This window comes from Octopus bimaculoides, chromosome 1 (genome assembly GCF_046866305.1).
Source record: "Octopus bimaculoides isolate indiv1 chromosome 1, ASM4686630v1, whole genome shotgun sequence".
NCBI lineage: Eukaryota > Metazoa > Mollusca > Cephalopoda > Octopoda > Octopodidae > Octopus > Octopus bimaculoides.
In genome coordinates, this window is record NC_142928.1 from 175,420,470 (window position 1) to 175,446,213 (window position 25,744).

At 36.7% G+C, this 25,744-nt stretch overlaps 1 protein-coding gene across 3 annotated transcripts in view; it reads left to right on the forward strand.

Moving 5' to 3' along the window:
- Positions 1 to 24,897, forward strand: part of LOC106867667 (coiled-coil alpha-helical rod protein 1) — a 68,534-nt gene extending 43,637 nt beyond the window's left edge. For all 3 annotated transcript variants that reach the window (XM_089366353.1, XM_089366389.1, XM_089366354.1), the window contains exons 15-20: positions 2,170 to 2,240; positions 11,217 to 11,334; positions 15,489 to 15,590; positions 17,611 to 17,762; positions 19,829 to 20,003; positions 24,632 to 24,897. In XM_089366353.1, coding sequence (XP_089222479.1) covers positions 2,170 to 2,240; positions 11,217 to 11,334; positions 15,489 to 15,590; positions 17,611 to 17,762; positions 19,829 to 20,003; positions 24,632 to 24,723 — 710 coding nt within the window. In that variant the 3' untranslated portion in view covers positions 24,724 to 24,897. The remainder of the gene's footprint in view (positions 1 to 2,169; positions 2,241 to 11,216; positions 11,335 to 15,488; positions 15,591 to 17,610; positions 17,763 to 19,828; positions 20,004 to 24,631) is intronic.
- The last annotated feature ends 847 nt before the right edge of the window (positions 24,898 to 25,744 follow it).

A 25,744-nucleotide genomic window follows, 5' to 3' on the forward strand; every position in this document is an offset into this window, starting at 1 on the left:
AAGGTGACACTGGGCACAGGTGCCATCACGATTTCGCTTTCGCTTGTCCCAGCAAGTCTTCGCAAGCTGAGTTTCGTGTCCAATGAAGGAGGCGACGTTGGCACGGGTGCCAGTCGTCGAATTTAATTCGATTTCGATTTCGATTTCACTTGCCTCAACAGGTCTTTGCAAGTGGAGTTTAGTGTCCAATGAAGGAAAGTACACATAAGTGGACTGGCTGAGGCCTAAGTGGACTCATCATCATCATCATCATCGTTTAACGTCCGCTTTCCATGCTAGCATGGGTTGGACGATTTGACTGAGGACTGGTGAAACCGGATGGCAACACCAGGCTCCAATCTAATTTGGCAGAGTTTCTACAGTTGGATGCCCTTCCTAACGCCAACCACTCAGAGAGTGTAGTGGGTGCTTTTACGTGTCACCTGCACGAAAACGGCCACGCTCGAAATGGTGTCTTTTATGTGCCACCCGCACAAGAGCCAGTCCAGGGGCACTGGCAACGGTCTCGCTCGATATATATATATGTAATATACTACATACATACATACATACATATTGTTGTTTGGGACAGAGGGGCAAAGGTATAGAAGACATACATATGTACATACATACATACATGCATACATGCATGCATGCATGATGGGATTCTTTCATTTTCTGTCTACCAAATTCACTCACAAGGCTTTGGTTGGATTTGAGCAATAGTAGAAGATGTTTGCCCAAGGTGCTATGCAGTGGGACTGAACCCAAAACTGTGTGATTGGGAAGCAAACCTCTCAACCACACCACAATCATGATCATCTTTTTCCTGTGTTGGCATGAGTTGGACTGTTTGTCAGGAGCAGGCAAGTCAGAAAACTGCACCTAGCTCTGTTGTCTGCTTTGGCATGGTTTCTCTGGTTGAATGTGCTTCCTAAAGTGAACAACTTTACAGAATGTACTGGATGCTTTTTATGTAGTACCAGCTGCATTGAGGTCACCAAGTGACTTGCAGGACAAGGCCCCTCAATTGTGGTTTGCAGGGAAGAAATATTAATTAAAAATTTTGGTGCAAGTCCAACAATTTGTGGGCAGGGGTAAGAAGATTACATTGACCTAAGTGTTCAGCTGGTACTTATTAAGAAATATTGAGGGACAAAAAAAGTGTCTTGCATTAGAGGATAAACATGGCTACTGCAGATGGAGAGAGAGAGAAGAAATGGTGAAGATGTGATGGAGATGGAACAGGGATCTTACACCTAAGTTACCGTGGGGGTGTATACAATGAAATAAACTGGGGATTGGAGAGGTTGAGTGGGTGGGTGAGTCCACAAGATTGCACTTGGGGAGTGGGAGCTGGTGGTAGTGTATGTAATGAATGGGCACAGGTAGAGAGAGGGAGTATTAGAAGGATATGTTGTAAGGGAAGGGATTCAACAGGGGTATATTTTGTGCAGGTAAATGGAAAAATGGAGGGGAGAGGAATACAGCAGTGGTGAGCATGGGTGGGAGAAGGGGGAGTTGGTAGGAAGATGCATTGTGGTGGTAGGGGACAATGGACATAAGGGACATGCATTTATGTCCTGGATTTTACTTAACTGGGTGGGTCTTTTCCAGCACAGCAAATCGCTAGTTGTCTTAGTCCTTTGTCATCTCCTCTGTGAGGCTCAACATCTGAAGATTATTTCTCACCACTTCGAACCACGTCTTCTTGGACTTTCTTTTCTACAGGTTCCTTCCGCATTTAGAGAGTGGCACTTCTTTATGCGGCTGTCCTTGTCCATATGCATCGCATGACCATACCAGTGCAGTCTTCTCTCTTGGACACTACAACTGATGCCTCTTATAACCAATTTTTCTCTGAAAACATTTACACTTTGTCATACATGCACACTGAAATTGCACATTCGACAGAGCATGCTGGCCTCATTTCTTCCAAGCTTTCATGTGTTCTTTGCAGTCACAGCCAATGTTTTGCTACCATGTAGCATATCTGTCCAAACAGGCATCATGCAATCTGCCTTTCACTCTGAGGGAGAGACCCTTTGTTACCAACAAAAATAATAACTCTCTGACCTTTGCCAGCTAGTTCTTATTCTTGCAATGATGCTTTCAGATAGCCTAATTTTGTCTTTACTTTCTTAACTTATTTTTTCTTATTTAAACTTTTTTTTAAAAATAAATTTCTAGATGAATTGCAAGTCTCTCATCTGAAAGAAGAACTCCATAAGAATAGTATATCTTTCCAGGAAACATCCAAAGTAAGTAATTTATTTCATATTTTACTTTTAGTTAAACAATTGAAGGATAGCATATACAAACAGGAGAATTAAAACTCTATACATATTACTTATTTTTATTGATAGCCAAGAAGCTACATCAGTGTTACAAGGTCTAGAGTTTTACACCAGAATATTTATCAAACAGGATAAGATTTGAAAGTTATGTAATATTTATAAATTTTACATCATTATTATCATGTTTGCATGGGCTAGATGGAATTTGTTGAAGTGAATTTTCTCAGCCAGGTGCCCTTCTTATCACCAACCTTCACCTGTTTCCAATTAAGGTAATATTTCTAGATGTGTTTTCAAGATATATTGTAAAAGAAGGATACTGCTTGCATGATGGTACATCAAGGCAAGGAGACAATAATACAAGCATAGACACACACATACATACATCTCTATACATACATATATATACAGGGTTGGCCAAAAGTCACCTTGACACTAAATTAAAACCATTTAATTCCAAGATTAAAACAAAAAATTATTTTATATGAAACTTCGCTAATAAATAGACAAATGTTGAAAAAAAAACAGTGATTTTAACTCACAGCATTCAATTATTAAACATTGGAAGGAGTAAATAAAATTGAATATTAAGAATTTATGGAATTTTGATTTATTGTCAGGTGACTTTTGGCCAACCCTGTATATATACATATGAGGAGGTGCTGAAAAGTTCCTGGATTTGGGTAAAAGAGAATACAGGAGGATCAGTTAATTATGATTTTATTCAACATGTTCCCCTCTCAGATTCACACACATATTGCAGTGGTTCTTCAGTTTTTCTAAGCCTTGTTAAAGAACTTGGAAAGTTGGTCCTTCATCCAGGCCTTTCACAATACCCTTAAAGTTAGGAACTTTTCAGCCCCCCCCCCCTCACGACAGACTTCTTTCAGTTTCCATCTACCAAATCTTTTCCCAAGACTTTGGCCAGCCTAGGGCTATAGTAGAAAAAAAAATTTGAAAAAAGTTAAAAATTAAGAAATTGGAGTGGGATGGGGGAAATTAAAATTTTGAAGTGTAAATTTTGGGGCAGAATCGTATTCTCCAAAATCGAAAACAGAAATCCGAAAAAAAACTTCTGAAAAACAAGAAACCAGAAATGGGTGGTGTACATGCTAAGATTACATCAAATTTATTTATTTTTTGTAGCTGTTAAGTCTAATCCAGTTTGATACTTGCATGGAATCTTAGGTCCTTGATTCATGGACGTACTGATACAATTTATAAATATTTTGATGCTTTGCTTTCCTATCACATGGTTCCATGGTTAGTCTTAGCATGTGGCATTTTGGGTAAGTGTTTTCTGCCTTAACCCCAAGCCGATCAAAGTCTTATGAGAGGCAGGCAGAAACTGAAAGAAGCCCATCATATATGTGTGTGTGTGTGTGTGTGTTTTGTGTTTGCCCCCCCCCCCCTCCACTGCTTGACAACCGGTGTTGGTTTATTCTTTTACTCTTTTACTTGTTTCAGTCATTTTGACTGTGGCCATGCTAGAGCACTGTCTTTAATCAAATGAATCGATCTCAGGACTTATTCTTTGTAAGCCTGGTACTTATTCTATTGGTGTCTTTTGCCGAGCTGCTAAGTTACGGGGACGTAAACACACCAACGACGGTTGTCAAGCAATGATGGTGGTGGTGGGTGACAAACACATACACACGCACACATACAATGGGCTTCTTTCAGTTTCCATCTACCAAATCCAAGGCTTTGGTCTGCCTGCGGCTTTAGCAGAAGACACTTACCCAAGGTGCTATGCGGTGGGACTGAACCTGGAAACATGTGGTTGGGAAGCAAGTTTCTTACCACACAGCCACACCTGCGCCTATTGTTTATGTTTCCATAATTTAGTGGTTCAGCAAAAGAGCTCGATAGAATAAGTACTGGGGTTGATTTGTTCAACTAAAACCCTTCAAGGCAGTACCCCAGCATGGGCGCAGTCTAGTGACTCAAACAAAACAAAGATGTATTATTAAGGATTAAATTTAGTACATACTATTAAAAGAAGTGTTTGAGTTGGAATAAGATAAACTGAAAAAAAACTGAAGGAACTTAAGAAAAATATAGAAATAGTGAGATTGCTATTTGAATTATAATTGACTTGTATATTACAGTTTGATGATGACAATGAATTTGGTATAGACAGCATTGTTTTTAACCATTTCATTACAATATTTTGGTTGAAACACACTGCCTTTGTTTCAATTAAATTTTGAAAATAATGAAAATTCTAGCTGATGTAAGGTGGCGAGTTGGCAGAATCATTAGCACATACAACAAACAAGATGAGGACAAATATCCGTCAAATGTAAATAATGTAAATAATGTAAATAATGTAGCAAATTAGTTATTTGAATTTTTGACTGACCATTATATAATTTTGTGGCAATGAGAATGTGTGTATTTGTGAGTGTATTGTTGTAGTTTGGAAGAGACATGTTTGCCAATAATTAGGAGTGGCTGTGTGGTAAGTAGCTAGCTTACCAACCACATGGTCCCGGGTTCAGTCCCCCTGCGTGGCATCTTGGGCAAGTGTCTTCTACTATAGCCTCGGGTCGACCAAAGCCTTGTGAGTGGATTTGGTAGACGGAAACTGAAAGAAGCCCGTCGTATATGTATGTGTTTGTGTGTCTGTGTTTGTCCCCCCAACATCGCTTGACAACCGATGCTGGTGTGTTTATGTCCTCGTAACTTAGCGGTTCAGCAAAAGAGACCGATAGAATAAGTACTAGGCTTCTAAAGAATAAGTCCTGGGGTCGATTTGCTCGACTAAAGGTGGTGCTCCAGCATGGCCACAGTCAAAAGACTGAAACAAGTAAAGGAGTAATATGCACTGATTATGGTTATTATTCACTTCATTTTAGGAAGTGGTGATCTGACAAAATCATTAATGCATTGGGCAAAATGCTAAGTAGCATTTCTTGCAGCTCTTAATGTTCTGGGTTCAAATTCTGGTAAAGTTGACTTTACCTTTCATCCTTGATGAAATAAGTACCAGTTATGCACTGGGGTTGGTGTAACTGACTAACTCCCTTCTCCTCCAAAATTTCAAGCCTTGTGCTAAAATATGAAATTGTTAATCACATCTTTACATAATTATTTTGTTTGTTAGCATCAAAGTCTTTTGTTGCAATCATATGAACTACTCACTGATGTGCTTAAATACCAAAAGAGAGTGAAATATTTTCTTTATAATAGTGTTTATTATAACAAAGTGATCAGGAGTGGCTGTGTGGTAAATAGCTTGCTTACCAACCACATGGTTCTGGGTTCAGTCCCACTGTGTGGCACCTTGGGCAAGTGTCTTCTACTACAGCCTCGGGCCGACCAAAGCCTTGTGAGTGGATTTGGTTGACGGAAACTGAAAGAAGCCCATCATATATATATATATATATATATATATATATGTGTGTGTGTGTGTGTGTGTGTGTCTGTTTGTCCCCGCAATATTGCTTGACAACCGACGCTGGTGTGTTTATGCCCTCGTAACTTAGCGGTTCGGCAAAAGAGACCGATAAAATAAGTACTAGGCTTACAAAGAATAAGTTCTGGGGTCTATTTGCTCGACTAAAAGCGGTGTTCCAGCATGGCCGCAGTCAAATGACTGAAACAATTAAAAGAGTAAAAGAGAGTAGAGAGTGAAATGAAATTGCATTATATGCATAGGTGAGGCTGTGTGGTAAAATGTTCATTTCCTAACCATGTGGTTATGGGTTCAGTTCCAATGCATGGCACCTTGGGCAAATGTCTTGTTCTACAGTCCCAGGGTGGCCAAAGCTTGTGAATGGATTTGGTAGATGGAAATCAAAAGAAACCATTGTGTGTGTGTTTGTGTGTGTGTGTGTGTGTGTGTGTGTGTATGTGTGCGTGTGTGCATGTGCATGTTCATTTGTGTGTGTATTTGTGACTCTGTGTGTGTGTGTCCCTGTCTTGATGTTGCATGATAGTTGTAAATGTGTATCACTGTCATACAAGCAGTGTCATTCATTTCCAATGTTCCATAAAAACATGTCTGACCATATGGAAATATCAACTTGCTTGGGGGAAGGTGAGGGTTGTTGACAAGAAAATCGTCCATCCAGCCATAGAAAATCTCTCACCATTGTGTAAACCATAACATTGACTAATGCTTTCACCATGACAGCAATTTTGTTTACTCTTTCACTATTTTGTTATCTATATATATAAAAATGAGAATGTGTGTCTGTGTGTGTGTCTGTGTGTGTGTCTGTCTGTCTGTCTGCCTGTCTGTGTGAATCCCTAAAACTCGAGAACTACGCAACCAATTTCATTCAAATTTTACAGATGCCTTACTTAGGGTTCCAGTTGTGTTTTAGTCAAAAAAATTTTAACTTCTTGCAGAGTTCGAGCCCACGGCAACATAATATCTCCTCCACTATTTAAGTATTACGTGTCAAAAGTGAAACAAAAACACTCATGTCAAATACTTTCACTTTAAAAATGAAACTATTCTACTAACTGAAACAATCACATTTTGATACTATAATGACAGATACTTTCAGAGAGAGAAAGAGAGAGAGAGAGAGAGAGAGAGAGAGAGAGAGAGAGAGAGAGAGAGATGTACATGTATACATATAGATGTATATGTACATGTTATTCTACTAACTGAAACAATCATATTTCGATACTGTAATTACAGATACTTTCAGAGAGAGAGAAAGAGAGAAAGATAGAGAAAGAGATGTATATGTATACATATACATGTATATGTACACGTATATGCATAGATATATATAGATATAGATCTATATGCATACATGTATATGTATACATATGTGTAGATGTATATATATAAATGTACATGTAATATGTACACATATATACATATATATACATGTATACAAATATCTATACATGTATACACCCATCACACACAAACACATGCACACAAACACACACATTAGTCATTTGTTTTCTTATCCAAAACTACGTCAAAAGTACTGAACGGATCTTTATGAAATTTGGAAATTATATTCTATGTATAACGGCCATAACTCCCATATATTTTTGATGTTGATGAAATTTTAACCCGAACATAACAGATGAGCATTATTTGTAATTCAACGGTACAATAGTGTAAGACTACCCTTTCAGATATACTTACATTGTGATTTCTGCAATGTGGTGCATAAATTGTCAAGTAAATGAGACGCATCTTAGCCGCCACTGATTCACTTGCAAAGTTTTAAGTAAAATTATTTCGTTGCAGACCTCCTTTGGGTCTTTTTATTATCACTGCGACACACATAGTCCCCAGTTGGTAACATTGATTTCAAGGCCCTCCTAGATGAGAGACTGGCATTCCACTTAATGTCTATGTTCCATGCTGGCATGGATTGGAGAGTTATTAATGTAGAAATATGGTATCGTAGCTACTAACAGTTGAGGGTTGCGTAGTCTAGACGGCGTTTTTAGATTTCATTATTCTCTTTAACCCGGGCAAAGCCGGGTATTTCTGCTAGTACAGCTATAAAGTTACTTCCTTGTTACTGAGGTTTAGTCATTCAGGAAGCTTCTATGTAGTCACTCAACCCCCTAGAAATAGCAGCCAGTTTTTTTTCAGATTACACCCTTCTGTATTTTTAAGGAAAAGAAAGGACATATTGAATATTGTAATCCCACACATCATCATCATCACCATTTTAATGTCCACTTTTCCATACTTGCATGGGTTGTTCATTGAGGCAGATTTCTACAGCTGGATGTCCTTCCTGTCACCAACCCTTACCTGTTCCCAAGTAATGTAACATTTCCTTATGGCAAGGCATATTTTCAAGAATAGTCCTGCGTGTTTATGTATGAGGCTGACACCCAATTTACAAATATTATGTCATGTCAAGACAAGGAAACACAAACATATATAGACATATTTGCATGTGCAAGCAGACACTTGTACATCTATATATATATATCCTCATCATCATCATGATCACCATGATCGTTGTAATTGAACCATATTCGATGGCTGGCACCTGCACCAGTGGAGCATTGATGGCGCTGTCCGAGCATGTTCTTTGCCAGCTGTCTGGCTTCTGTGCTGGTGGCCCATAAATGGCATTTGAGTGTAATCGTTACCAGCGTTGCCTTCTAGCACTTGTGCTGGTGGCATGTTAGAAAATCATTTGAGCGAGGTCGTTGTCAGTGCCGCTGGACTGGCTCCCGTGCAGGTGGCATGTAAAAAACACCTCTTGAGCGAGGCCGTTGCCAGTACCGTGTGACTGGCCCTCGTGCCAGTGGCATGTAAAAGCACCCACTACACTCTCGGAGTGGTTGGCGTTAGGAAGGGCATCCAGCTGTAGAAATTTTGCCAAATCAGATTGGAGCCTGGTGCAACCTTCTGGCTTGCCAGTCCTCAGTCAAATCATCCAACCCATGCTAGCATGGAAAGCGGACGTTAAACGATGATGATGATGATGATGATGAAGATATATATATACATATACATATATGCCAAGTAAAAAGTACTCAGTCCACTCTGCTGGGTGTTTGGTGTTAGGAAGGACATCCAGCCGTAAAAACCCTGCCAAAACAGACACAGAAGTCTGGTGCAGGTTTTTGCCTGACCGGCTCCTGTCAAACCATCCAACCCATGCCAGCGTGAAAGGTGGATGTTAAACAATGATGATGATAATGATGATGATAATGATGACATACTCACGTGAGCTTTCAGTTTCCATCTACCAAATCCACTTACAGGGCTTTGGTCAGCATGGAGCTATATTCTTTTATTCTTTTACTTGTTTCAGTCATTTGACTGCGGCCATGCTGAAGTTCTGTCTTGAAGGGTGTTCAAATCGGTCTCTTTTGCTGAACTGCTAAGTTACGGGGACATAAACACACTAACACTGTTATCAAGCAGTGATGGGGAGACAAACACAGACATGAAGACACACACATATACGACAGGCTTTTTTCAGTTTGTTTACCAAATCCACTCACAAGGCTTTGGTTGGCCTGAGGCTTTAGTAGAAGACACTTGCCCAAGGTGCCATGCAGTAGGACAGAACCCAGAACCATGTGGTTGAGAAGTTATTTATTAACCACACACCTATGTTTACACCTGTGACTGAAAAATAAGACAGGCAAGTCACAGGTGCAAAGTCTTTAATCCTAGGTTTCCTCAATCAGAGATTAAGTGGGATTAAACAACAACAACAGTCAATTTAACTTCAACCAAAGAGGGTGCCTCTAGAACAGCAGCTCTCAACCATTTTTTTTAGTTATGGACACCTTTGATTATTATTTTACTTTGGTGGAACCCCATAGCCATTCCATGTTTTATAAACTAGTTTTGATGGAAACTTCCTTCAAAATTCCTATTTTGTTTTTTCACACATTTACTTGTGTAGGTTTGCAATAACACTCTTTGTGAGAACATGTTTCAGTGACTGGAAACATGTTGAAATATGCTAAGCATTAGAGAAAGAAACCTAGTTGTTTCTTGCAATATAAATATCTGAAGCAGAATTGTTTTTTTATTTACCCATATAGGTGCAGGCGTGATTGTGTGGTAAGAAGCTTGCTTCTCGATTATATGGTTTCAGGTTTAGTCCCACTGTATATAACCTTGAGCAAGTGTCTTCTACTATAACTTCGGGCTGACCAAAGCTTAGTGAGTGGATTTGGTAGATGGAAACTGAAAGAAGCCCGTCGTGTGTGTGTGTGTGTGTGCATGTCTTTGTGTCTGTGTTTGTCCCCCACCACTGTTTGACAACCAGTGTCATGTTTACATTTTCACAACTTAGCAGCTCAGCAAAAGGGATTGATAGTATAAGTACCAAGCTTAAAATAAGTACTGGGGTTGATTCATTTGACTAAAAATTCTTCAAGGTGGTGCCCCAGCATGGCTGCAGTGTAATGACTGAAACAAGTAAAAGATAAAAGATTAGAGAAAGGTACCTAGTTGTTTCTTGCAATAGATATGTCTGAGGGAGAATTTTTTCATGTACCTGTAAAATACTGCCTTGGACTCCAATTTAATTATCTTGATTGCACGGACCCTAAAAAATGTTAATTTGGTTGAGAACCAATGCTCTAGAAATAGTGACCAAATCCCCTTCAAACTACATCACAGCATGTTAAGATATGGGTGACATTTTAGATAATATAGTTTAAAATATATTAGTTTATATTAGTAAAAATATAAAGTTTAGATAATATAATTTAAAAAAGAAATGGGATGGTCATGGATGGAATGTCTTTGATCGATAGGTTTGCTTGATCAGGACTGATGTATGGCCAAACAACAACTATTCTAATTTTTTTACAGTCTCATTTTGCCAACAAAAATTCCTGTAGTCACATCATGCTATAACATTTTACTTCTGATATTCTAGAACCACTAAACTATAATGAAATTACATTTACTTTATTTCTGAACTACAAAACTATTGCTTCACTGCAGAATGGTAATGGTCAAAAGAGCATTCTTTGATTCTTTAGATCAGGGGTTTTCAAACTGTGGTCCGCGGACCACAGGGGATCCGCAAGGACAAGACAGGGGGTCCATAGACAGCAAATACTTTTTATGGGCAATTTGATTTTATATATGTTTTTTAATCGAAATCTTTTAATTGACAATAAACCTATTTGTTAAATACTGTTAAATAAATAAATGTAAAAATATGTTATTTTAAGCAAATATTCATAAGCGTTTATAAGGGGGTCCCTAAGGTAAAGCCTGAAATATAAAGGGATCCGCAAGTCAAAAAGTTTGAAAACCCCTGCTTTAGATGTAGTGTAGTCATATATTACTGAGGTAGAGAGGATTTAAAAAATAATTTGTTTAGGCTGTATTTTTGCTGAAACATTTTGGTAAATATAGAATTCTTAATGTTTACTGATATTTATCTGTAGTCAATGAAATAGTTTGCTGGCATCAACTGAGATAAATTACAGTTGTCTACTAATTCTTTGTTGCAGAAATTGGGAAATATCTCTAATCAATTATTTGAACTACAGACTTGTTTAGAAGAAAAAAATCAAAAGATAGAGATTTTGGAAGGAGAGTTAAATAACCAAAAACTGGAATCTAAAGAAGGTAAAGTAAAAAATAAATAAATAAAAAAATAAACAGAAAGAAGCTAAACAATTTTTTTTTTGTAATTTAGATCCAGTAAAATATATTTATTTTACTTTTTAACCATTTATTACAAGTTTATTACAGATAAATTGATAATAGCAAATTTAAATCATGACATAATCAGAACTAATAAAATATGTTTCATTCACATAAATACATAGTTATTTTTAAAAATTCTCTTGCAAGTTTTTCTGTGTAATTCTTCTAACTGATAATATGTATTTCTGTATAATTCTGGAGTCTGTGCATGACAACATTTCATTAGAAGTGTTTGTTTTGCCAGTGCCCCTGGACTGGCTTGTGCGGGTGGCACATAAAAGACACCATTTCGAGCGTGGCCGTTTTCGTGCGGGTGACACGTAAAAGCACCCACTACACTCTCTGAGTGGTTGGCGTTAGGAAGGGCATCCAGCTGTAGAAACTCTGCCAAATCAGACTGGAGCCTGGTGTTGCCATCCGGTTTCACCAGTCCTCAGTCAAATCGTCCAACCCATGCTAGCATGGAAAGCGGACGTTAAACGATGATGATGATGATGATGATGATGATGTACAATTTCCTTAAGCAAGACAGTATGATCATGATGATAATGATTGTTTTAACATCCATTTTCCCATGTTTGCATGTGTCAGATGGAAATAGTTGACAAGGCAGATTTTCTTTGATGGAAATTGTTGATAAGGTAGATTTTCTGTGATGGGATGCCCTTCCTGTCACAAACCCTCATCTTATTACTTTTCTTGTTTCCAAAGTAATAATTAATATTGCTTTGGACCTCCAATTTGCTAAAAAAATCTTATTTGGACCCTGGTTGAAAACCTTTGCTCAAATTACATGAATGATAATTCTCTGTGGCTGCACATGTTTTCATAGAAGATTGGAAATGAATGACTCTGTTTGCACAAAGTCAAGATAAGGAGACAAACACTCATGCATGGACATACATAGACACACATACATACATGTATACATATATACACATACACGCATGCATGCACACACACACTCAGACGCGCGTGCGACAAGATTCATCGAATTTCCATCTACCAAACCCACTCAGAAGGATTTGATTAGCCCAAAGCTGTAGTGAAAGAAGACAATTGCCCAAGGTGCCATGCAGTGAAACTGAACTTAAAACCTTGTGGTTGGGAAGTGAACTTTTTAACCACAGAAACTCTGGTTTTAGAAATATTTTTATGGCTTAGTCAAAGTAGGATGTTTTGTGCTAGTGACCTTTGTTGGAGGACATCTGTCACTACTGGAATGAATAAGAATAAAAAAACACAGCATGTTGGTCGTTGACGTAGGAAGTAGTTTATTAAGATATCAAATCATCCTCAGATACCTAAGTCTGAATGCTTGCAACAGTGTGGACTCTTCTAAAAGTGCACAATGGTCTGGTGGTAGTGTTGCATTGGGCTCAGAATTAAGTCTGTTTACTTTTCACTCTGTTTCTGTCTACCCAGTGATTTAACTCCAGCTTGGTTGAATCAGAGTTATGATAGACATTTGTCTAAGGTGTCACACAGTGGAATTGAACCCAGAATCATGCAATTATAAAGTGAACTCCTTAACCACAAAGCCATGCATATGCCCATAGATGATGATTTTCATTGAAACAAGAAATATTATAACGTAATCTATAATTATGTCTTGAAATTTAGGTTTCATTTTCACGGTTTGGAAATTCTTCAGCTTTGAACATTTACTGGCCTTCCATGAGGCACAAGTGCACCTTACATTAGAACAAGTTTGGCCTTGTGGTAAGAAGTTTGCTTCCCAAGTTTGGTTCTGGGTTCAATCCCACTGTGTGGCACATTGAAGGTTTCTTCTACTATAACCTCAGGTCGACCAAAGCCTTGTGAGTGGATTTGGTAGGTGGACATTAAAAGAAGCATGTTGTATGTGTGTGTGTATGTGTGTGTGTGTGTATGTGCGTGTGTGTGTGTGTGTGTGTGTGTGTGTGTGTGTGTGTGTGTGTGTTTGTCTTCCACCACTGCTAAGTTACAGGGATGTAAACACTGCGTGTTTATGTCTCTGTAACTTAGCTGTTTGGCAAAAGAGACTGATAGAATAAGTACCTGGGGTTGATTTGTTCAACTAAAATTCTTCAATGACTGAAACAAGTAAAAGATACTTGGATGAAGCAGCTGCTACAAGCAAAGACACTGTAGACTACATTCCAAAACACTATCCAGTGGATTTATAAACTTTCACTCACCAGTTTATTGCAACCACTATCTCCACCTGTTGCACTCCTTACCTGTTGGGTCATCCCATATGCAATGCATTTTTTTTATACTTCTTTTATTTTTCAAAATTACGATAAAGTTCTTTTTTAATCTAAAATATACTCTCCTTCATTTTCTACAATGCTCTTCCAATTATCTGGCAGACATGCAAGGCCCCTTTGATGAAAAATACTCTTCCAGTACTGTTCTGACCTCGTCTACAGAATTCATATTTTTTCCATCCAAATGATTTTGAAGACTGTGGAATAAATGATAATCAGATGGGGCAATATCTGGTGCATATGGTGGGTGGGGCAGCGTTTCCCATTGAAACTGCTCCAGCCTTTGGAATGTCATCCTTACTGTATGTGGCCGAGCATACAGACTCGAAAAGTTTGTGAGGAACCCATTGACCCAATTTGCTGACTTTTCTGATGGCATGCAGGTGTCGATGAATGGTTGAGTGACCAAATCCAAGCTTCTCTAATTCTTCAACAGTTACAATGGGATTTTGTTCCAACAAGGTTTGCAGGATTTCCTCGTCGAGCTCTACAGATCTTTCAAGATGAGGCTTGTCTTTTAGGCTGTAATTTCTGGAACCACCATTGACACTGGCTTATGCTTATTGTCCAATCCCCATATACTGCATTAATATTCCTCACACTTTCTGTTACATTGTTGCTTTTATTGAACGCATAAAGCAAAATACGCCGAATATGCTCCTTTGTCACTTCCATTATAACTTAGAAAAAAAGTAACTGTTAAAATCGAACTGCCCTCTTCAAAACTTGCACTAAGAATAAGTACAAGGTAAAATTACTACCTGCTTTTATGGCAAGTTGATGCAAGTAGTTTATCCTGCCCTGCCTCCAACTTTTGGTTCATGCAACTGAAAAATTCACATTATTGATGGAATGACCCAATATACACTTTATTTTCCCTCAAGTACTTCTACCTCATCTGCAATGGTTACTAAGCTAATTAGCTGTCCCACTGAAGCTCATCTGATGCATTCCTGTCCATCCTCCTCTTATCACTTCTACTCTTTCTCACCTCGAATTTTGTTGTAAATACTTTAACCCCCCACCCCACCCCCGAACAAACTCTTTAGAATTTCCTTCTTGTCTATGTTTTCTCTACTTGCTAGCATCAATCTGCAAAAGTTAAATTTAATATAAATTACTTCTCTAATCTGGGAGGTTTTGCAAAAGTAATGAGTATAGTTCCTCTTCTCTGGATCAAATATTAGTTTTAAAAAAAATGTAAATATAGAAAATTAAATTTTTAGATTTATATTTTTATTAAAACCATACCTAAATAATTATGCTGGACAACCTTGTAATGTATGTCTAAATTAGCCGCATTTTATCACAGAATTATAATTAAAAGTTGATTGCTTTCTTTTGCTGAGGTGATTTATATTTTAGATCAATATTTAATTCAGGAATCTCTTGTTTCCTATCATTTTAATTTAATTGTATGTTATTATTCTAATTCTCTAGTACAATAGCTTCTTTTTATTAGAAGTTATTTAAAGATGCATAGATGAAGGATCACAAAATTTATTAAAACTGGATTTTCCAATTGTAAATTACATTACAATTAAACTAAAAATTCATTCAGTCTCTCAACAGCTGAATTTAATGATATAAAAAAAAGCAGAAAATAATAACTGTTCTTTTAAAACTCAATTAGCATAAATGTTATGTAACCGAATCTGAATTTGTAATATTCCTTGCAATTGTCCATAAATGGCATAGAATTAAGTTGCTTTAAATTTTAAAGTTTATTGGTATGAAATGTATTTTTCTTTTTTGCACACATTTCTTGAGTCCTATTACAGTTTGAAATTAATATTTAGCATCTCTTTTACAATCTGTCAGCTTTGCGAAACCAAGAAAGGCTTCATGATGAAATATTGGTAAAGCAGGTCTCTGAAATGGATGAGAAATTGAATGAAGCACGGAGAGAACATATGAAAGCAGGTGAAAATTATTAGTTTTTTTCCTTCATAATCATTGTTGCTTTGTTTGAGAACTTATTTCCATTGGTAAAGAAATTCAAAGTACGATAGGTAAAGATGGTAGAGAATTATAGTAAATTACCTTGTGGCATTGAGTTCTGTGACTCACTGTTCTGAGTTTATTACCTCCGCCAAGGAAGGAGGTTATGTTTTCATCGGTGTTGGTTTGTCTGTCTGTCCGTCTGTGTGCAAAATAACTCCAAAAGTTGTGAATGGTATTTGATGAAACTTGCAGAAAAAGTTGGTAATGACACAAGGATGATGAAATTTTGGTAGTGATCTGGGAATTTTTATGGATTCTTGAAGGATTTTTCATTTGTTATATTTACTTTACATGAAGTATTACAATGTTACGTTCTTTGATTATCTCTCTTGAAAACACATTCATTGTTTTCACATAACCTATGGTGGCGTTGCTGTTTCCAAAGTTTATTTTCATTTCTCTATTAGTAATTTTACTCGCGTATCTATCTTAAAATGAGCTTGGCGGATGTCTGCGCTCTCTGAGTGCTTTTCTAGTTTCATTTTATGATTAACTTTATTTTTAATTCATAAGCTGGTGAACAAGCTAATGAAGTAAGTTTCTTTAACCCTTTAGAGTTTAAATTACTCTGTCAAATGTAAAGCCAAGCTTATTTATTCATATTGTTTTGAATTAGTCATGTATTGTCTCGAAGCTGTGAGATTTCAATAATGTGATTGTCTATATTTAGGAAGACATTGTAGGGTAGGCATCAGAGTCTAGACCTGGTTAGTTTGAACTTAAAACAGGAGGTATGTTTGGGTCGGATATGACCGAATTAAATGCTAAAGGGTTAATATATTGTAGATTGTTTAGATTGCTATGTCTGCTATGGTTGATTAGATTGCTATGTCCATCTGTTACTTTGTCTTACTGGTACGTATTTCATATATATATAAAAAAAAGGTAACCGCTTTATCAAGAGAAGGAAGTTCATTTTGTCATTTTATTTGATTTTATATTATTGTTGTTTTATATTACTATGTATATCCGGGTTTTAGGAAAGATACACTGTATCTCTTCATGTCTTAAGAAGCAGCTAAAAGGGTTTTCATTAGGAGCAGCCTCTGACTATAAAACACTGCTTCAGAATGAAACTATACGAACAACATTGCCTAAATATCTTAACATCAATTTAAAAAAATCATCCAAAGCTGAGACCTCATACCATATGCTCCTTACTAAATCAGACTTACAACCACATAAACACATTATGATGCAACTATTTTGCCTCAACCGACCCTACATTATTTAACCTTATGTTAAAAGGAATCAAGAAAAAAAAAACCCTAACCTTCAAGCAGTACCTAGACAAATTCCTTCAGGTAATACCAGACAAATTGCTTATATCTGGATATGTTTTGTCCAACAGTAACTACTTACTTGAGTGGGTTATGGTGACATATAACATGACCTAGTTATGGTTTTTTCCTGGTGGTGCTACTAAGTTCAAAACATATCTAGGCTTATCTAAGTTTTATATGTACATACATTCATATATACATACATATACATGCATCATCATCATCATTTAACATCTGTTGCCCATGGGTTGGATGGTCTGACCAGAGCTGACAAGCTGGGGATCTGCACCAGACTCCCGTCTGATTTAAAGCAGACCTTAAATGATGATGATGATGATGATGATGATGATGATGGTGGCGGTGGCAGTGGCAGCGGCGGCGATAATGATGATGATGATGATGGTGTGGTCAGAACTAATAAATGTTAAATATGTGTTCTTGAAGACACAGCTTGATACAGGAACAAAATATGGATTGTAGAGCTTTTGTCCAGCTGTGAGTTTCTTTGTTAGTCAGATTACAAGACAAAAAAAAACGTGTGAAGTCTTTCAAAACACTGTGTCTTTCTCTAGTGTTGAAAAATAAAATTGTTTTGAAATTCATAGCCTTATTTATGATTCAATGAATGACATTTCTTATTCATTGCATTTTTACAGTAATCTCACTGCAACAGAAAGACAGACAGCTAGACAGGGAAAAGGTGCAGTTTGGGCACCAAATGGAAAACCTTGAGGCTCATCTCAAGTTTCAAGTTTCAGAATTAGAGAAAGAACTGCAGACAGTGAAGTCAGAAAGAAATCTAATTATGGTGAGACTTGTTCAATCTATTTAAATTAACCCTTTGAATACCAACCCATCTAAGACTGATTCTAGTTCTATAATACAAACTTCATGTTTTAAAGTGATTTGAACTAAAACCATATATCAAAATTTCATGTTAATTTATGTTCCAAATACTAGCTTAATAAGGACATAGCTATTTTGCTAAATTCTTTATTATTTTCAACATTACAGTAGGCGCAGGGGTGGCTGTGTGGTAAGTAGCTTGCTTACCAACCACATGGTTCTGGGTTCAGTCCCACTGCGTGGCACCTTGGGCAAGTGTCTTCTACTATAGCTTCGGGCCGACCAAAGCCTTGTGAGTGGATTTGGTTGACGGAAACTGAAAGAAGCCCGTCGTATATATGTATTTATATATATATATATATATATATGTATGTGTGTGTATATGTTTGTGTGTCTGTGTTTGTCCCCCCAACATTGCTTGACAACCGATGGTGGTGCGTTTACGTCCCCCGTAACTTAGCGGTTCGGCAAAAAGAGACCGATAGAATAAGTACTAGGCTTCCAAAGAATAAGTCCTGGGGTCAATTTGCTTGACTAAAAGGCGGTGCTCCAGCATGGCCGCAGTCAAATGACTGAAACAAGTAAAAGAGTAAAAAAGTAAGAGATTAATTGAAATAAAAACTGTTTCAAAAACAATGTGGTAACAAAGGGTTATGTTGAATTTGTTTTTAATACTTCAGTTTATCTTATTATTATGTTATGAAGTTGGGGTTTATATAACTTGTAAAATTATTAATAAATGTCACTGAATCAAGCTGTTTATGGCTTGTTGATCTGTGTGGTTTGGCAGCTGGTCTTTATTTCTTTATTTGTCTGATGAGGAGGGACGGAATGGAAGAATGCCTTGCTGTATTTATTCATGTCTCTTTATGTTCTAAACAGAAATCTAGCCAGGTCAACTTTGCTTTTCATTCTACTGTTGTTGAATGAGTAGGTACTTATCCAGTACTTTGTTAAAAAAATGTTAGTCTGCCTTGAACCTATAGGCCAATCAGGGTAGAGCTTATCCTAGTTTACATGATGTTTGAGCCACCGAAAGTACTAGATTCTCCCTGAATGGGATGTCAGTAAGGTTATCCCCTCTCCCGCTGCTACTGCTGCTGGTACTCACTTTTAGCTAGTGGATTGAGGGAATATAAAATGAAGTGCTTTATTCAAAGATACAATGCACTGTTTAGTTTGAGAATCAAACCCATGATCTGCCAATCATGAGCTCAGCAAGCCCAACTACTAGGCCACATGTGTTCAAGTGCTGGAACTGGTTAAATCAACAGTCTCCCCATATCTCTTCAATGTATGGCAATATATTAATGTCAAAAATTCTTATTTGGTCTAAAGTGGAAACTCAGTGGTTATAGTTTTTCTAGGTTCCCATAGATCAAGATTAGGAAGATTAGTACAGTTAATACTTAACTTGAACTGTTGCTGGTCAGTACTTAGAGCATGGGTTGCAGTTGTGGTTGAGAATAATTTGAAAATATGCTTAATGTGAGGTTGGGAGAGCAGACATTGGGGAGGTGATAGGTGAAAGAAAATTAGGGGCATTGAGTGACTTAAAATCAATCAGCTTTTATGACAAAGTGTTTCTGATTTATTACACATGTTCCCTTAACACTTGCAGTAAATTTTGAGTGGTCGAGTTAATGAACTGCTTACCATTAGACATATATTTAATAAACTCTAGTAGACATTTTACATGGCCTTCACCTCAATCAAATGGTGATGGAATGGAAAGGTTAAAAATGGTTGTAAAAACTAACAAAAGATATAAAAAAGTAAAGGAAGATTTTTCAGTTTGAAATATAGTTACTCTTCATATAGATATGTATGCATTGTTTGTTTAATGTATATTAAATGTAGATATCTATGCATTGTTTATTTGATATATATATTAAATGTAGATGTTATATAAAATGTTAAATAACAAATTAAATTTTTTGTCATTTAAAAGTAATTTCTTTTTTTAGCACTAAAATGAAATAACATTCTATTTTAGCATGAATAGTAATCAATTTGTTTATTCTCTAGGCTACACTTAGACAAGAAGGTCTTATTGGTAAAATAAGACTTGACAGAAAACAACCCGTGGTCAATAACAATACTACTGATACAAACCAAGCTGAATCTGAGAGTAATAGAGAAGTAATTGATAGCTGTCAAGTTCTAACAAAGAATACTTTGCCTGAAAGTTCACACAAAAAAGGTAAATGGTAGCTTGACTTTCCTTTAGGAGTTCTGATTTTTAAATCAATATATTGTTTCTAAATGTATAAATTCTATATTAGATGTGTAATTTTACTTTTGGATATGTAAAAAAAAAAAAAAAAATCTGTCTGTGTTTTTGTAAATACTGAATTTACTAGTAAATATGTGGACACTGCAAAGCTTGTTCAGTATTTGTAGAAGCTAAGGTGGTGAGCTTAGCACACTGAGCAAAATCTTTTTGTTCTGAGTTCAAATTCTGCTGAGGTTGACTTTGCATTTCATCCTTTCAGGGTTGATAAAATAAGTATCAGTTCAGCACTGGGGGTCAATCTAATCGACCTAGTCCTCTCCTCAAGCACAGCATATCGTATGATGACGATTCAAAGGTACTTTTTAAATGGGCTGGTTATGCCAGGCCTTCTCAATCACAGCATATCTCCAGAGGTCTTGGTCTTTCGTCATTGCCTCTGTGAGGCCCAATGTTTGAAGGTTACGCTTCACCACCTCATCCCATGTCTTCCTGGGTCTCCCTCTTCCACGGGTTCCTTTTACTGTTAGAGAGTGACACGTCTTCACACAGCTCTCCTCATCCATACACAGCACATGACCATACCAGTGCAGTCATCTCTCTTGCACACCACATCTGATACTTCTTATGCCCAACATTTCTCTTAGGGTGCTTACACTCTGTCATGTGTGCACATTGACATTACACATCCAGCGGATCATACCAGCTTCATTTCTGTCAAGCCTATGTATGTCTAAGGCAAGGAAGAAAATGCAGATGATATTCAATTGACAAACATCAGTAAGATCTATTTACTAATTACAATTATAGGAATAAATAAATAAATGAACACAATTCTACACTTACAGCTGTTTCTACTTTGGTGGTCCAGCATGCCAAAGTTGACACATCATACAAAAATTATACCTCAAAGCCTCAAAGCTTCATCAGAGAGTCCACATTGGTAAAAATTAAAAAAAGTAACAAAAGCTGTTACTCAGAGTTTCACGTTCCCGTTCGTCGGACAGTTTTGTTAAAATAGAACAGAAATGATGATATAATCAAAACTAGTTAAAGGATACACCTTTAAAAATGGATTTGTTTCATTGGTCCTTTCAATTAATGGTCTTAAGCATGCAATGAACAAAATAAATGAATTCAATATAAATTCATCCTGTTGTAAAATTCTAGAAAACCTTAAATCGAAGAAAACCTTAAATCAAAGAAAACCTTAAATTGAAGAGTGGATTCAAAACATATTGTAAATAATTATATATGAAATATAATTCAATTAATACATTAAAATTAAAATTAAAATTTTCACGCTGCATTACATAAATATTTTACGATTGATTCTAAGGTCCTTCGATTCTAGACCTTACTTCCACATCTGAAACTTCTCTAGTTCTGGTAATGACTCAGCTATTAGAGCAAGGTCATCAGCATAGAGGAGCTCTCAGTATCTGTCATTGAATAATAGAGTAACAGAAGAACAAGAGAAAGATAAAGGAGAGAGAATATAAAATGTAAAGATGAGACGATAGGGGTTGTAGCGGGCTGAAGTGACATGCCATATCATGTCAATATGATGTAGCTGTCTACCAAATGTAATAGGTAGATATAACGCTTGAAGGTTCTCATGTTGGAGTAACCAGTAAACATCAAAGAATCAACACCAAGAAGGAAGAAATATTATTTACATATATTTATTCATTTGTTTGACATGTAGTTAGAGATACAGCAGTAATTGTAGTGGCAGTGACAACAAGTTTGCTTGCTGGTTGGTAGTTGATAGTGTAGAAGTTGCTGTCTGCCAGTGGAGAGGGAAAGAGTAAGAAATTCATGGTGCTGACTAGAAAGGAAGAAAGGATAAAGGTGGTATCATCTTTCTTGCGGCTGAAAGCTTCTCTTTGTATGTTGAGTGAATGTATACAGAACAGGTGTATATTTGTGTGAGTCCAAACAGTGGTGTTGCTTTGTGTGTGCAGAATGCAGAATTTGCCAGTTGGTGTGCGACTGAGGCAGAGTGAACGAGTGTGCACACGAGTGCTGAATGTGCCAGTTTCGTGACTGAGGCAATGAGTGAGCATGCAAGGGCGTATACATGAGTGTGAGAGAAAGTCTTGTAGCTGTGAAATAAACTGAGGTGAATGAGTGTGTGCATTCTCTATCCATGATATCAGCAAAAAAACTTTCTTCCAGGATTGCATTTTGTGTGAAAATGCCTTGAAAAGAGTACAAAAGCAAAATGTGTCTGGCGTTGTTATCATGGCCATTTGCTACGATTAGCCAGAATGACAACAGTGTGGCATGCTGGTGTATTGCATAGGAAAAACAATTTTCTCTATTAACTTCATGACCAGCCTGGGGTTGAACAGAGACAAGTTGTGTATGACAAGGGCGCAGAGAGCATGAGCTGACATCCGACATACACAGGGTCGGGAAAAAGAGCTGAGTGGGCACAAACATGAGAAAACGACTCTAAGGGCTGGTTTCTCGGTTTGATGGCATATATATTCCCCACCTGAACAGGACACTGTTCTGTTGTAGCATTACTCATTTTTGCCAGCTGAGTGGCTTGGAGCAACATAAAATGAAATGTTTTGCTCAAGAACACAACGTGTTGCCCAGTCCAGGAATTGACACCTCAATCTTATGATCATGAGTCCAATACCCTAACCACTAACCTATGTGCCTCCACATATATGTGTATGTGTGTGTATGTATATATATATATATATATATATATATATATATAACCCACTGTAAAAAGCACCTGTACCAGTGTCATATAAAAAGCACCCATGCCACGTCACGTAAAGAGCACCTGTGCTGGCATCATGGGAAAATGAACCTGGACTGGTGCCATGTAAAAAAGCAACCATGCCTTCTGCATCATGTAAAGAGCACTTGTACTGACACTACGTAAAAAGCACCAAGTGTATTCTGTAATGCAGTTGGTGTTAGGAAAGGCATCCAGCCAAAGAAACCATGCCAGAACAGACAACTGGAGTCTGGTGCAGCCCTCTGGCTTGCTAATTCTTGTCAAACAGTCAAACCCATTTCGTTTTTGGATTTGGTTTGCAAGATTCTATATTTAGTGCCTTATAATTTAACACACTCACCGGTGAAATTTCCACTTATTTCTTTTTTATTTTTCTAAAATTTTCATTGCGTCTTGTAAACTATTCGAAACTATTGAAAAGGTTGCAAGACACAATGAAACTTTTAGAAAAATAAAAACGAAATAAGTGGAAATTTTACCGGTGAGTGTGTTAAATTATAAGGCACTAAAAGAGAATGACTCTCCCCAGACACAACAGTTAAACCCATGCCAGCATGGAAAATGATGTTGGATGATGATGATGATATATTTATGTATATAATGATTATCATCATCATCCTTTTTTTAACATTTACTTTTACATGCTTGCATGGGTCAGACAGAATTTGTTGTGGCACATTTTCTACGGCCAGATGCTCTTCCTGTTGCCAACTGTCACCTGTTTTCAAGTGAGGTAATAATTTAGTCTGTCAAGTAATGAACAGCCTAGACATAATTACAAATCTCTTTTATTCAGAAAGATTGTATAGCATGTCCAGACATGTCAAGAAGCCTAGATGTGCTTTGGCAGTTGACAGCAAGCATTAAGATACTGGCTGTATTGATAAAGAAGCTGTTGCTTTTGTTTATGGTCAGTGAACATGTAAAAACAAGTACTAACTTGCTCACACACACACACACACACACACACACACGTGTACAACAGGGTTCTTTAGTTTCTGTCTACTAATTTTACTCACAAGGTATTAGTTGACTCCTGGTTATAGTATAGAATGTTTGCTGACTATGTTTGTGCCATGGGATCAAACACCTAACCTTGTGCTTCCAAAGCAAACTTCTTAAACACACAGCTGTGCTTGTACTTACCCATGCATTTCTATAATTATATTTATGCATGTGTGTATTGCATACATACATACATACATACATACACACACACACACACCCATACATAGATACATACATATACACATACACATACAAACATACATACATACATATATACATACATGCACACATACAACAAAATACTTAGACTGAACTCTTTAGAAATCTGCAGTTACTCTATTCAGATTACAAGTTCAAGTTTATACCTGCAGTTATTGGGACACTGGGATATGTAATACACTGCCTAAATAGCAATCTTGAGAAATTAGCCGTCTCAAAACCAGGAAGGAGAAAGCTGATTCGAAGACTAGAGATCCAAGCCATCACTGGAACTGTAAAAATCTGTAAAACTTTCAAGAAGTTTGTCATTTTAATATATATGATCATGTCCATACATGCAACTATATGCATAAGAATATATACATAAAGCAAAATATATGAATCTGCACATATACATACATACAAAAATACAAAAATATCCTGTTGATATTGTTGAAATTCCATTGAAGAAGCCTTGAATCTAGGTTAGAAACTGGCTCTTTCTCAATTGACAAAGAAATCTTGAAATGAAACTGAATAATGACATACATACATATGTAATTGTTTTAACATATTATCTGTTTCACATATTCTCATTTCATACTTTTATCTTTTCTATCCTTTGCAGTTGAATCTCTTCAGGAACTTTTGAATGACATCAACACTATAGCAAAGTCGGTATATGAAGAGGATTCCTCTGATGAATTATCTTCAAACTAAATTTCTTTTACATATACAGACTGAAAAAGAAACAAAAAATCCTTGTTTAAACTGAAGAAACAATTAGAATTTCTTTGATGGCATCCCCCAAATACTCTAGTTAATATTTCTCATAAATTTTGCTAATTAATTCTTTTCCTGAGCTTTGCATTAAAATTCTCTCTTTTATGTTAATCCTTTTTGATACTAATCCATCCGAGATTACCCTGGGATCAGCGATACTAATTTCATGTTTAAGGTAATTTAAAAACCTTCTATCAGAATTCTATGTTCATTTATGTCCCAAATGCAGATCAATAACGACAATCATTTTTAATTTTTAATGTATTGAAAAATTTACTTCAATACATTAAAAATTACTTGGAACAAAACTGATGTATTTCAACAGAATTATGGGAGCAAAAGAGTTAAGAAGGAAAATCTACTCAGAAATGTTTGTAAATACATTACTATTTATGTATGTGCATTCAAGTGCATTTTTATATGTGTATTTATGAATGTATTTATGAATGTATGTGTCTGTGTATATATATATATATATATATATATATATATATATATTTATATCTGTCCGTATGTTTTCATTGTTGTCCATTACGTTCTTGTTCCGTTTTTGGGATTATATATACATATAGTGGTGTATGTACACCTTTTGGTCAGCTTGAAAGTAAGTTTATATCTAAATTCTGTATGACTTTGTTCTTTCTTTCCTCTTTTCTTTTTCTCTCTCCCCCTCTCTCACATTCTTGGTATTCTCTTTCTTTCATCTCTCTACTTTCCTCTGTTATCTACCTTGTACCTTCCCCCCTCTCTCTCTGCAGTTCCTTCCCTAATTCTTCTATCCCTTTGCTCCCTACCTCTCCCTATTCCTCCCACGTGACCAGTGTTCAGCCAAGCATGATCTTTCTTTTTTGGCCTCACCACCGCTTGCACAACACCTTCTTTTCTTGTCTCCTGACTTTCATCTATGTTTGTTGCCGTAAGGCTTCCACTTCATACGCCAGCTTAAATTAACTTGTCC